General features: G+C 36.7%; 1 protein-coding gene across 1 annotated transcript in view; it reads right to left on the minus strand.

Moving 5' to 3' along the window:
* Positions 1-5,807: 5,807 nt before the first annotated feature.
* CXXC4 (CXXC finger protein 4) overlaps positions 5,808-14,031 on the minus strand; it is a 56,276-nt gene continuing 48,052 nt past the window's right edge. The window contains exon 3 of the mRNA XM_087962922.1: positions 5,808-11,772. Within this exon, the coding sequence (XP_087819048.1) occupies positions 11,728-11,772 (45 nt within the window). The 3' untranslated portion in view covers positions 5,808-11,727. The remainder of the gene's footprint in view (positions 11,773-14,031) is intronic.

A 14,031-nucleotide genomic window follows, 5' to 3' on the forward strand; every position in this document is an offset into this window, starting at 1 on the left:
ATCCCAAAATCTTCTAGTCCTGCTCTTTGGAGTGTGTTAGCATTTATTGGGTAAAGAAGGAAGCCCTGATTATTTTTTTATGACATGGGAGCTTGGGCAATATTCCCATTTGACTCTGTGATTTGAATTGGAATAATCCTGTGTTTAGAATAAAGCAGCAGCACTGGAAGCATAAACTAAAGCGTGGATTAATGCTGAAAGTTTAACCCCAAAATGGCAGTCTTATAGCACTATAGCCATCTTATAGCACTACTTGTCTTACAAACATAATGGATCCTGTCCATGTGACAAACCCAATTATAAAATCTTTTTTTTGTAGTAGTAGTTAAGTGAATCCTTTGTTCACTATGAGGCACAAACATAAATCATGTGGGATGATGCAAACAACCATAAATATGGTCCAGTTGCCAAGCAATTGAAATGTGGTTATTTTACTGTGGCGCTGTCAGAACTTCAGAACTGGGTTACAAATTCCTTTTGAGGTAATCCATTGTAACTTCAAATAGTCGCTATGCTATGGGACCAATAGTAAGTCGAGGACTGTCTGTATAGTTAAGAAATGAAACCTGGACACTCATATTATTATTTTTCTTTCTCACAGATGAACAGATTCAGTGAATTTAGCATTCAAAGCAAGATCCCAAACTTTTGTATATATCATAATTAATTAAAGATATAGGAGCTCATCATTTTGTAGAATTATATTAAGAGCTGCTAATAAGTTCCACATGAGTTGAGAGTATTCTGTTATGGATCTAAATCTGCCGATAAGATGTACCATAATATAAACTAGACTTAGTTACCATGTTTTTAATAACTGCTATGGAGAGCCATTGTTTTTTTTTTCAAAATCTGTCTGCAATACTAAGATATCAATATCAATCAATCAATATAAATATTGATTTATTCTAAATAGAATATATTATATAGAGTACTTGTAGCATAAAGATTGCACACTACATTGCGAAGGTTATATTCCAAAAATACACTCACCTGAAAGTAATATATAATGTCCTGCTTTGCAGGAGTTACTATACCTGCAAGCAAAGTCATTATAAAACAAGTTAGTTAAATCATTGACAGGTATTACTGAAATAATTGGAAGATCTGGACTGCTTTCCAGATGTTTCCAGATAAAACTCTTATTATGCCATCGCTCTATTTTTGTATCTTCTTATCACACTCACAAACATGCACACATATACCTACTTGAATTCAAACAATGGAATGTTTGCGCAACATATTTTAATTGAGAAGATTAAAAGGTTATCAATTGAAAGTTATCATCAGGTGGCATATCCCTTCCACCACCAACAGTTTATATCACATGGATGACCTCCATAGGGCCCAATTTTCCTATGATTCATTCCAATCCTTCCTTCTTATCCAAATAATTATACTAATAATTGTCTTTTAAAGAAGAGTTATGCATCTAATTAGAATTTGATTAGTTACCAAGTGAGAATTTAATGATGATCACTATCTCTGAGCAAGCATGTGGAATTGTGTAGGATCATGCTATTAATAATTGCTGAGAGGTTCCTTGGAGAAATGTTTCTTAGAAGAAACTGGCTACCAGTTAAATAACTTTGAAACAGCTCAGTTTTTCTTAAAATAAATTTGTCTGGGCAGCCACAGAGTTCGTGTGAATCCACGGTGTTTTTCCTGATGTGCAGCTCAAGAATTATATTCCCTTTTTGAGAAAACATGAGATTACACTGAGAGCCAATCTGGTCTCATGAATAGCATGCAGCACGCAGGGAATATTAGTTCAAATCAAAGGGAAGCTACTTGGGTGGCCTTCAGCTATTCACCATCTGGCTATCCCAATTTCCTTTCCGCTGAATAGAAATAAAGCAGATCTACCCATACAGTTATAGAGAAAGCCACACACAAAGGTTATAGAGGACTCAAGCACACCAGAGCCAGGAATGCCTTCTAAATTATAGAGAAGAGACAATGCTCTATACAATTAAAAATGTGTCCCTAGAGCAGTGTTTCTCAGTCTTGGCAAATTTAAGGTGTCTGGACCTCAGGTCCCAGAATTCCCAACTCAGGCTAGTTGAGGAATCCTGAGAGTTGAAATCCACATCTTAAACTTGCTAATGTTGAAAAGCACCACTCTAGATAATATTGAAACCTTAGTTCTTGAAAGAGCTCCATGTGTTCAAACAACAAATGTTTCAAAGCAAGAAGCCATCTTTTTATAGATATTATGACAAATAGGGTGGCTCAGGAGGAAATAAGAATATGAGTGTACATTTAGGATGAAAATATGTTTGATGTTCAATAATAGCTCATTTTCAAATATGTTTTGCTGCACAAAATTCTTAATGCCAATGTGCGTAAAATTCTTATTGCATTGTTTTCCCACATGTAACTCATACGGTTTCCTTTCAAATGTGTTTGGGAAAATCCCAGAATTTTGACACAGCATGACTAACAGTAATATTGCTTAAAAATAGCAATTCTCCACACATTGGGAGGGTTTCAGGAAGACTTTTATGTGTAACACCTGTTTGAATTTTTCCAACAGTGTCTAATTGTTTAACACATGCTAAAAAGGTTATCCCAAAAAATTGAACCATCCCTCATTCCGTTCTGTTCTGCTAACCCCTGTCTCCTTCAAATGATTTTAGAAGTTGAATCATAGATTCACACGGATGAATTGATTCATCATTGGATAGTGAAGTGGAGCCAATCATTGGATTCAGATGCCTGGTTACACACTACTTTGTTTTTGTTGGTCTTCAGTTAGTCTTCCAGTATAACAGAGGTGATGAAGTTTCCCACTGGGCCACCAGACAATGCCTAAACGAGTGATAAATCATAAACCTCTGTGGAATTCAGCCTCCTTGGGTTTTTCCTACATTGTGGGATGCTTGGCCGATAGTTTCAATCATATGGAACACACAGTGAGTATGACATATGGGGAATGCCTGCCTTGTTTTTTTCTATCAGAGATGGGTCGCAGACATTGCACGAGATGGTGCTTTTTGTTGTAAAATACTGTAGGAGGGTATAGCTACTGTAGGAGGATATAGTCTGTGGTGGTAATACACCGGGAATCTGGTAGCACATATTTTGACTTTGATTTTAATAAAATGTATAAGCTTTCATGAACTGTAATTATCATCAAATGCATACAGTAGTTAGATTAATGTATGGTTAACATTGGGATGAGCCTGGAGGACAGGGGATTCTCACCCAAGCAAAGGCAGTGTCTCACAAACAACAAGAAACATCAGGACAATCTTGTTTTATATGGGAACTCAGATGTATCCTACACTCTCACATTTACTCCAACAGTACTATCACAGAGCATGCAAGATTAGATGCACATTCACATTCTCTTCCTCTAATATGGCATCATCTGTCAGTTTGTCCCCTTCTCTGTAAGGGGACAAACTTTGTGCAAAAGAATTGATGAACACAAGTTTGACATAAGGACGCAGAACAAGGCCAAAGTAAAATCAGAGCATTTCACCCTCCCAAGAACTCTATGGCAGATCTCAGGGTGACTGCTTTGAAAAACTTGGGCATTTAACAGCAGCATTAAATGAGAGATTGATGAACTCACGTACATCAAAAGATTTCAGGTAATCCCAGAAGGTCTCAGACACTTAACACATTGCACGTTAGTTGATCAGGTATGTATAAACTGTTTCACATGTAACCTGCATCTCCATAACCATCTTCCTTTCCCTTACCCACATCACCCCAATTTAAATTCTACATCAGTGTAGCCATTTTATGCATCTGATGAAGTGACATGACATTCTTGAAAGCTTATGCCTGTTAATGAAATATAATAGTTGAAAAAGATGTAATGCCCTTCTGATTACTGTGGCAGATTAACCTAAACATAAAGCTTCAACATAAAATCTCAGCAGGACTAGAGATATGCACCCCAGGAAGCAATTTGACATTTAAAACTTCAAAAGAAGTGAGAGGTCCTTGCATCTCAGTGTCCCTGGGAATAACTCCTCCTTGGTAACCAAACAGCTGATGAAAACCAAATATAATTGCTTCCATGATAGTGGAGAAGTTGGCATCAAGATCCTAATGAATGGTAGTCATCGGTAATTCAAATAAAAATAATTGTTGGAGTTATAGCTGGGCAGGAGAAAGTGAAATGGGAAATATAATGAAAGATATCAAAATGAAATCAAGGGATTATTTGAACATGATTTCATTTTTATTTTATTTATTTATATTGCCTTTATTATTTTTTTTACATTCAACAGGGAGAAAATAAAATAGGTATAAAATAGATCATAGAAATAGATCATAAAAATATATATGTAAAATGTTGAAAGTTTTATGTCTCTAATTTGTAGGTACTTCTAACATGAATAAAGAAAAGATTATTTTTATAAATAACTCAAGGTGGAAAATATACTTCTTCCTTCTGTTCTCCCCACCAACCAACACATATGCATGCCTGCCATTTTAGAAGATAAATTTTGCCCTTCCTATGGTAACCTCAGTATCAACAGCCATTTTCTTTTTCTCATTGCACCTATTCCCTCCTCCCACACTGAATTCCAAGGAACTCCTACAGCCACTTCCAATAGATTTCTGGCCTTATTTTTGTCTCTTGTTGTCCATTGGGAGTCTCCTGATAAAGGTCTACGTCAGAGGTGGTATTGTAACTGGTTCACACCGGTTTGGGTAAATGGGTAGCGGTGATTTGCCATGGATTGCTGAACCGGTGGCAAACCCTGGCTGGCCATGCCCCCGACCCAGTCACCCGGTCGTCTGATCGCTCACTTGCCCCGGTCGCTCCCCTAGTTTTCCCTACCACGTGGCGGCCATGGCGCAGCTTGGGTGATATCCCACGGCTGCTGCACATGCCTGCCCACCCTCCCAGAGCATGTTTTCTTCCTTTTCCTGGCAGACGTGCCTCTTCCAACCCAGCCTGGCCTGGCCAGCCAGCAGGTGGGTGGGCGGATGTCCCGGGGCTTCTTGCCCTCCCCTTGTCGTGAGATGCCTGCAGCTGCTGCATGCTTTTTTCAGTGCGGCTGCACACCTTGTTCTATGTGCCAGGCCCCTGAAGTCCGAGCAGCCGGCGCATAGAACAGGGCAGCGCCAGACCATTGGAGAAGCGGAGCGGAGCCACAGATCAGTAGCCGCCTCTATCCCAGCGCAGAAATCCTCCCGGAATCAGCCTGCTGGTCTCCTCCTTCTCTGCCTATTTGTTCTGTATGGCCGAGGAGGAGGAGACCAGCCGGCCAGTTGGGGGAGGATTTCTGCCTGAAAGAGGTGGCTGGAGACCAAAAAAGGGACCCTTGTAGCTTCATGATTCTGGATCAATAAATTCATTATAATTCAAATATTTCTTTAAAACTTTATGTACTTCTAAGAAATTTTTTGGTGATGCACCAAAGATGCTTTTTCAGGAGGCAACTGGACTCTCTTGTTTTTTCTTTGAAGATATTTTGCTTCTCATCCAAGAAATTTCTTCAGCTCTGACTGGATGGTGGGCAATGGAAGGATTTATATTAATAAAGTATTTTCTTCAAAGAAAAAACAAGGAAGTCCAGTTACCTCCCAAAAAAGCACCTTTGGGACAACCATGACCTGGATGACTAAGAATCTCTACAGATTTTGGTGATGCAAACATCCACCCAAATCCAATAAAGAGTAAAAACATTATACAAATATTGTACCACAGATATCTTGCATTTATTGAGTTAGACGTGAACCTTCTGATTTTTTTTGTGTGTGTGGTGGCCCTCAAAAAATATAAAGTTGATTATTTAAGATCTTTACAACAAATCTGTTCAGTGGAAGAAAAAAAGAGATTTTAGAGTACTAAATTCCTTTATTTAACAACACAGAAATATCACAGAAACAACTTTACTGGGCAAATTGAATGTTTTTATACAGTTTTGTACATGCCCCATAAGTGATTTGAAATAAATACACCATTTTCCAAAACTGCTTTTTCATAATTGCACAAGCATACATACACTTTACACAAGATCTATTAGAAAATTTAATAGATTACTGCACAGTTCAGAAATAGAAGAACAGTGTGAATGGTGAACGTTTTTGTGGTCTATGTTTCTGTGCGCGAGAAAAAAAGTAAACCTATTTCTCTGTAACTGTGAATATGGAATACTTTTTCACATTTGAGGTGTCTTTTATGCACCAGGAAACAACAGACTTCAGTGTGAAACTGCCAAATTTAATCAAAACAATATCTGAAACATTTAGCTGTTGCACATAACCAACCATTTCAGTTTCTCTATGCATCCAGCTATGATCAAAGACCTACTGTTGATTTGGCTGAATGCATTTCACCCTGGATAGAATATTCCTTTAATTATTTTTCTTCTTATTAATTCATTATAGACATAGCCAATTTAAAGATTCCTTTTACATTTAATTTTATGAGGTACCTAAAAGGGTGGAGTTGAGGGAACACAAAAAGAAATATGTTATTTCTTTTATAGAAATAACTGTAATTCATTCCAGTAATGTCTATGGATAATTGTACAGGTTTACCTGGATTATGATACAATTTGGCATAACCGATACTCAGGTATATCCTGTTGACTATATCCTGAGCATATCAATATTGTTAGGCAAGACACAGAACTCCTGCACAAAATATGTTATGCTTCCCTTCTCACTTCAGTAGAGTAACAAACTTGGCAATTCCATCACTGGTTCCTGCAGAGTTGTCCCTTTTTCAAAAGTAAAGGAGTACTCTGGCAAAAATATGAAATTTATTATTTAAAATATTTACCCTGCTTTTCTACCACAAGGTACTGCATTTCATATCATATATTTTTTAAAATTATTTACAGCATATCCTATTGAGATCTACTTAGAAGTTCCATTGATTTCAATACATTTTACCATCAAGTAATTGCATTCAGGACTGCAGCCTTAAGGACATTGTGTGGTAAACACAAATAAGATCCAAAACTTTAACTATAATCAACATTGCAAATAATTTGTTATTACACATAGGAGAGGGGGGAAAAATCTGAAAACTTATTTCTTTTTTCAAAACACTTGCAACCAAAATACTTTAATGCACAATGACATACAACTGCTACTTCAGTGAAATGAAAATAATAATAATAATAAAGCTGTAGAATTCTACCACAATTAAAATAAATTTGTGGGAATCAAAGTAATTGTATTTATATTCTTATGCAATTGATATTTTTAACAATTCAGATTTGACATGTAAAACATCACAATTACAATATACAGATTCATCAGCTTTTTAAAAATCAAAATGAAAAAATCCAGAAAAAAAACCATACTGACACATGCAACATCTGGGTATTTAAACAGTTAAGTACATTGCTATGAATCATTGTACACCAAAAGAAACCTAAACTGATATTTTTGTCCTTCTCTTTCTTAACAATAGAAATAAAAAATATTCAAAACAAGGCCAGCTGGACAACAAAGTGGGAAAATTTCCAGTGTTAATTATATTGATACTTAGTTTTTTTTTAATTCATTTATTTTGAAAGGGGGAGGGGAAAGAATGGCCCCATAACTCAATTGCTCAATAATTATAATGCACAGAAAAATCTCAAATGACAAAAAGGAAAAACAACCATCATGTTAATTCAGCTTCAGACTCCTTGAAGTCATGTGGTTGTATTATCCTAACATTTTGGAATGGAAAAAAAAGCTCATCTAGGATGACTTAGAACTAAAGATACTAATTTACCTTAATAGACATTCCTATGAGTATTTTGGAAAGCCTACCTACTGCACGGGATATTCTGTATCATGTCGACTACAAATGGAGAGGGAAGCAGATGCTAAATGTAGTTCAATATCCTCTCTTTGGCCAAGAATAAAAGCTGCTGGAGCACACCTCTTGGTTTGTGTGGTGCATGCCATCTAAAGAGCCAAATGCTTACATCACAGGCAGTGGTGGGATTCTACCAGTTTCCCTACTGGTTCGATGATCGTGCACTTTGCACATGAATGTGTGCGTAAACCTAATAAGCACGCAGCTTTCCAAACACCAGCTGAGGCTCTGCCGTGCCAATCAGCTGAGAGGACAAAGAACCGAAAAGTGCAGGGGTGGGTGGGAGGGTGATCCTGTGCTTTTCTTTCTCCTCTCAGCTGGTCATCGGAGCTTTTTTTTTTACTACCGGTGCAACCAAATGGGTAGACATTTTTGCTACCAGTTCGTGTGAACCGGGCCAAACCGGTAGCATTTCACCACTGATCACAAGAGACAAAAACATGGGTCAAAAGAGACATCAGATGCAAATTCTAGGGATTAAGAACTTCTAGGCTGTATCCTAAAGCTTCCTGAAGAACAGTGGTGAGAACATATTAAAAAAAATAACATCAGGAATGAATCAGTCTTATAATTAATTGCCTCACAGTAAAAATGAATTATTTTCTGTGGTTATATGGTTAGAACTATCTATCATCTAAAATATTTTTTAAAAATATCATCCCTTCTAATATCACTCAAACTTGATTTGATTTTTATGCTGCTAATAATTCCTGCCAGTTCTTAGTCATTCTCCCAATCCTTCACTCCCAATCAGTGTGTACATATGTATTTGCATGTGTTTGCATGTCAAAAGAAAAATAAATAAAGGTAAAGCCCTTCTGAACGTTAAGGTATCTTCACTGAGAACATTCTCTCAATCAATTTCCTGGTGTTATAAATAACCCTTTCTTTTATATAGTAACAGATCTTCAGAGAAACACTGCATTCATTCATTTAAACAATTGAATACTCAACTAAGTTGTTCCCCCAAAATGTAAAAAGTACCATAATAAAAAGAATATGAAACTGCATAGTCTTTCTCTATAAAAAAATTAACATGATGTAACTCATAAAAATCTGTGCATCTGAAGAGCATTTTTTTGAGTATCAAAATTCTGCAGTTTCAGTGGAATTTCCATAGGTTTCACTTTCTCAGAATTATATCTCATGAGCTTGCTGTATGGGGCGGGGGGGAGAATAAGATATTCTCTTACTGTTAGATCACAAATATTTCTATCTTAAGTTAAATACTCGTAAAAATGATAAAAATAGTATTCGTTGAAAACAAGTCAAAGAGAGGGAAATGATTCATAGTAATGGCCTTTTCTGCTCCTTTTAAATCATAATACTTTGCTACTGGCCAAAGTACCTTCAAGCTTCCATCTTTGCTCTGTGACAAAATAAAATAAAATATAACAAACTGCTGAAAGAAAAATGCTATGTAGATATTTCATCTTATTACTATCTTTGTGTACATTAGACTTATGCATTGAAAATTTCATATTCTGTGACAAGATGTTCCACATGTGGAATAAATTATGCAAAATACCAAGCTTTGCATATATTTGAGGTCATGTATTTTTTAATGGGAAACGTTGGAATATAGTTTCTTTTTTTAAGGATAAAGACTGAATAAGGAACTGCACATAGAGAGAATAGATGTCCAATACCATCCTTTTTCTGTACTTACAATTGTGGAATTTAACAAAATCTTCACCAATGTATTATGTGTTGCAAGTGAGAAAAATCTATAATTGTTAAGTATGACAGGGCAATTATGAACAAATGAAATACCCAAAAGTATGGTGGGAAAAGTTAATGTCAGTAATAAAGAATATAAAAACTATAAATGTGTATTCTCAACAAGTTCTATGTTCTAAGACTCTGGTAAACTGCCAGTCTGTTTTCAATCCCACCTTTCTGGCAATCACAAATGTGTTTTTTTTAAAATTATAAAAAGAAATTATTTGCTGGCAAATTGCAGAATCTTGAACGAGCTCTCTGGCTCCACAAAATCCATTTTAGATCAATTGAAGCCATGCATTTCCCTTAACACTATTTTCTTCTTATCATTTGTTTTCTGCCAATCAGCTACTTTGCAAGCCTAAATTTTGATGAGATGGCTATAGCCATGAAGAAATCTGCATAGATAATTTTTTTTAACTGTCTCACATTTGTGTGTTATTTCTGAAAAGAGTAATAATAAATTAAATGTCTGATCAGGGTAAAAGATCACAATCTATTTTTAACTTTCAATTCTATTAAAAGTGCTAACATTTGAGAACACCTTAAAAGACATTCTGAGTTTCATGTCTTTCAGACAGAAGAAAAGATATAACCTCACCTACATTTACAAACTAGTCTAAGAGCTAAATATTATAAACTGAGAAAAATAATTTCAGGTATCTTTTTACCCTAATAAAAGATCTATAAAGCAACCCTCTAGAACAGAGGTTGGGAACGCTGGCCCCTTTATGACTTGTGGACTTCAACAGCATGGCTGGCTCAGGAATTCTGGAAGTTGAAGCCCACAAGTCATAAAATGGCCATCATTCTCCATCCCTGCTTTAGAGAAAGTAAATACATTAACTAAGAGATTTCCTGTTCCTCTCAACATATGAAATTGTTTTCATTTTGTGTAACAAACCATTCTGCTGTAGCTCTGCAACATTGAAACTGTATGTCTGCCTATACTTTAAAACAGAGGTGGGGTTAACTATGGCCCCTTTACGACCTGTAGACTTCAACTCCCAGAATTCCTGAGCCCAGGAGTTGAAGTTCATAGGTCGTAAAGGGACCACAGTTGCCCATCCCTGCTTTAAAACCTATTTTATAGGAAGTGCAGTTTGCTGATTTTTGTTAAACTTTTCGCAGTCAATTGGCGAGCATAATTTTTCCTATAAGATAATGCTTATGAAGATTACCTGTTACTGTCTATAACTTCCCTGTCATACAATACTGTGTCCTGGGAATATCTGAAAGAGACATTATTAAATCTTCTTTTGAACAACTTTGCTCCAGGTAGTAACAGCAGAGTGTTAAGAATACACCTGTACTGTTGCTGATGATGATACTGGACAGCTGGTAACAAAAAAGAGGGGTGAAAGAGGAAGATTCTTAATGCTTAAATTTATTGCTCCAGATTTAATTTGCAGAAACACACTGATGTGAACAAAGGGTTAATCTCCGTAGTTGGTCAGATGTGATTGTCTCCTCGTGTCTAAACACACAAAATACAAGCGGCTATCTGTACAGTTTACAGTACCAAAACACATATCATTGGAAAAATGAAGTAGAGATATGGTACTTTGTCAAGATACATTATTTTATAGCAGGGGTTTACCCAAACGTATAATTTTGTTTTTAACAGCCACTTTAAAAATAGACAACAAGTTCACTAGTTATAGCTAAATTACATCAACAAAAGAATTGGTGTACTGAATGTGAGCAAACTGGCCAATTGTCAGGATCCCAGATACGGTGGTCTCCGGATAAGACAGTAGCCCTCAAAAGCTGGTTAATGCTCTCTTATATGGAGTGTTGTCTTACTAAGAGGGCCTTTCAAGAGGAAACTGAATGTCATTTAAGACTTGAGGAACTAATGCCCAGAATGCAGCTGCTAAGAAATGGCAGAAGCTTCGTCTAAACAAGATGAAACACAACAGGACATGCTGTCAGACGGTGAATATGATGGGACAGAAAATAAAACAGTACTATCTTATGTTCAGGCATTTCAATGGGGGGGAAATTCTGCTTTATCAGATACAGCCTCTTCAAATGTACCGTCTTCCCTCTTACCTGGAGACCACTCTGTGTTATGATTATTTTTTCTTTGAGGAAACCCCTATACATAAATGAAAATAATATTCTTCAGTGGTAGACTAAGCGATTTCTTAAAACAAGACTTTAGCTTGCCTTTCACTTCAGGCTGCCTTGAAAATAAGATATGCTACTGCTTAAAAGAACCATCGGAATGCTTCAGCGCTGGGAACAGGTGTTCTCTACAAAAAAGAAGCAAGAAAACAAGTTAAGCTTTCTTTCCATTGCATTGTAAAATGTGCTCGTCTGTTTTTATTAATTGTTTTGTTTTTGGCTTTCTTTTACATATCAATTGTACTTTTAATTGTCCCAGTTGTATGATGTATTTCTTGATGATTAATGATTTAAAGAAACAGTCATTTTAGCAAAATATGACCTTTTTTGAATTTTAAAACATCAACTGGGTGAACTATTGGCAATTACAGCAAGTGGTAAATATGCATGGAACAGTCTTGTATGTTTTAGCTGTTAGTCTAAAGTTTACCAACTGGAATCAGCCAATGATATAGTGGCCTAAGTGGTTATTTATATCAGTCCATGAGTGATAGTCTAAGTTGACCAGAATATTCAGGCACAACTCTACAATAGAATGAGGTGAACATTTTGAACACAAAAAGAAAATGGCACAAATATCTTGCCAATAGTAAACAACAAATAATACTTTACAGTTGAATAACATAAAAGTTATGACATATAAACAGTCAACATAAGACCATTCTTGAAAGACATGTTTTCCCCAAACTTGCAATGATGATGATGATGAAAATTTGCTTTTTGCTGGTCTATAGAAAATCATCCAAATTTCTAATCCATTTTCCTTCTGGTTTGTAGAACACTTGCAAAAAAATATATGAGAAAAAGCTCAAGGAGTGCTCTTCTTTTCTAAAAGTTCATTTCTGAGGCACACAGTAATCTACAGCTTCTCCATTTGGGGAAGGTATATAGATATTATAATTCCCAGTCAGCTGAAGGCCACATTGCTAGCATTTGGGGAATATATTATAGTCCCAAGACATCTTGAAGGTGCCAAGTGGAAGACAGCTGGTTTATAGCAAAACAAAACCATTCTAACGTATTTGATGGGCTTTTACCTTTCCTAACTTTCTTCCAATCCTTTCCCAGAGCAACTCAGCAATGTAGGTTGAACTGATAAAGAGCACCTGGCTTAAAGTCCCAGGGAGATTCCGTGACTGAGAGTGTTCCTGGATCTCCCTACTCCTAATCCAACACTTTAGCCACTATATCACTCTGACTTCCTCTTGGTTCATTTAAACTAAACTGTGACTTGGCTGCTTGAACTTGTACCGAATCCAAAAGTGATGGGGCAGTTTTTAAAATTCCATTAAATCCACTTTGTGGAAAACTGAGAGGACTATCCTTAGCCTGGAGTAATATTGTATGTCGTTGTAGGTGTCTTCTGATGTGAATGATGGGGTGTGCTTTGGCTTTCCCTTTGTCCTTTATCTTCTCTATCTTTGAAGTAGGGGCATCTCTTACTTCTCTCTGCTGGAAGCACTTGAAATTAACTAGCAAAATGTGGCTTCAGCTGCCAGAAGCAACTTTTGTCTCATCCTGAACTCCAAATGGCATCCCTTTTAGTTAGCTCGGTGATCAAAGATAAACACTTTGCAAATTCCCTTCCTTTTCTCCTACTGGTTGCCAAGTATAAGAGGCCCCCACTTGATGCTATCTATGTACAGCTTTGTTTCCTCCTGATTGGCTTAACTGCCAATATTGCTTTGCACTACAGGATAACTGTTATGCGTAGAGATAATTGCAAATTAGTCTGTAGAAGAGCCTTCCTGTTAAATCTAAACTTTTTTTTCTCAATACTTACTAGAAAAAAAAATGCCCAGGGGACAATTTTTAGCTAAAATTTATGACAAAAAGATTTCTGCTTTGTTAATAGACATGTATTTTCTGGATGCATGCATATTGCACAATGCAGTGCATAAACTGAGTGAATGCTGGATATAACACAGCAAATAATAACATCAAAACGGCAGGTATGACTGGGCAATGAAAGCCCAGTCCATTTTTAATGTGGACTAAACACCGTGCCTGATATAAATGGGGCAGTACTTTGATCTCCTATATCCAGAGGTAGGATATGACAGGGTTAACAACCGGGTCAGGATTTATGAGCTTTCCTGCAGGCTGCGAGCCGCGTGCCTGTAAATCGTCATCAGCATCTGCCTGCAGAGAAGCAGCCTTTGAAACAACCCTCTTTTCTAGTTTTTCTAACTGCAGCTGTGCCTCGTTCGGCAGCTGAAGTTGAAAAATTAGGAAACAAAGATCAGATAAGAGCCCAGGTGGGTGGGTGGGCAAAAACATCAGCAGACATAGAACCGGTTCTATGTCTGCTGCTCTTCAGAGCTACCGGTTCTACAGAGGTGGACAGAACCGGTAGAAATCCACCCTTGCCTATATCCTACTCCTAA

Source organism: Notechis scutatus, chromosome 4 (genome assembly GCF_049901735.1).
Source record: "Notechis scutatus isolate UNSWTSFEM ecotype Mainland chromosome 4, rNotScu1.2, whole genome shotgun sequence".
Taxonomy (NCBI): domain Eukaryota; kingdom Metazoa; phylum Chordata; class Lepidosauria; order Squamata; family Elapidae; genus Notechis; species Notechis scutatus.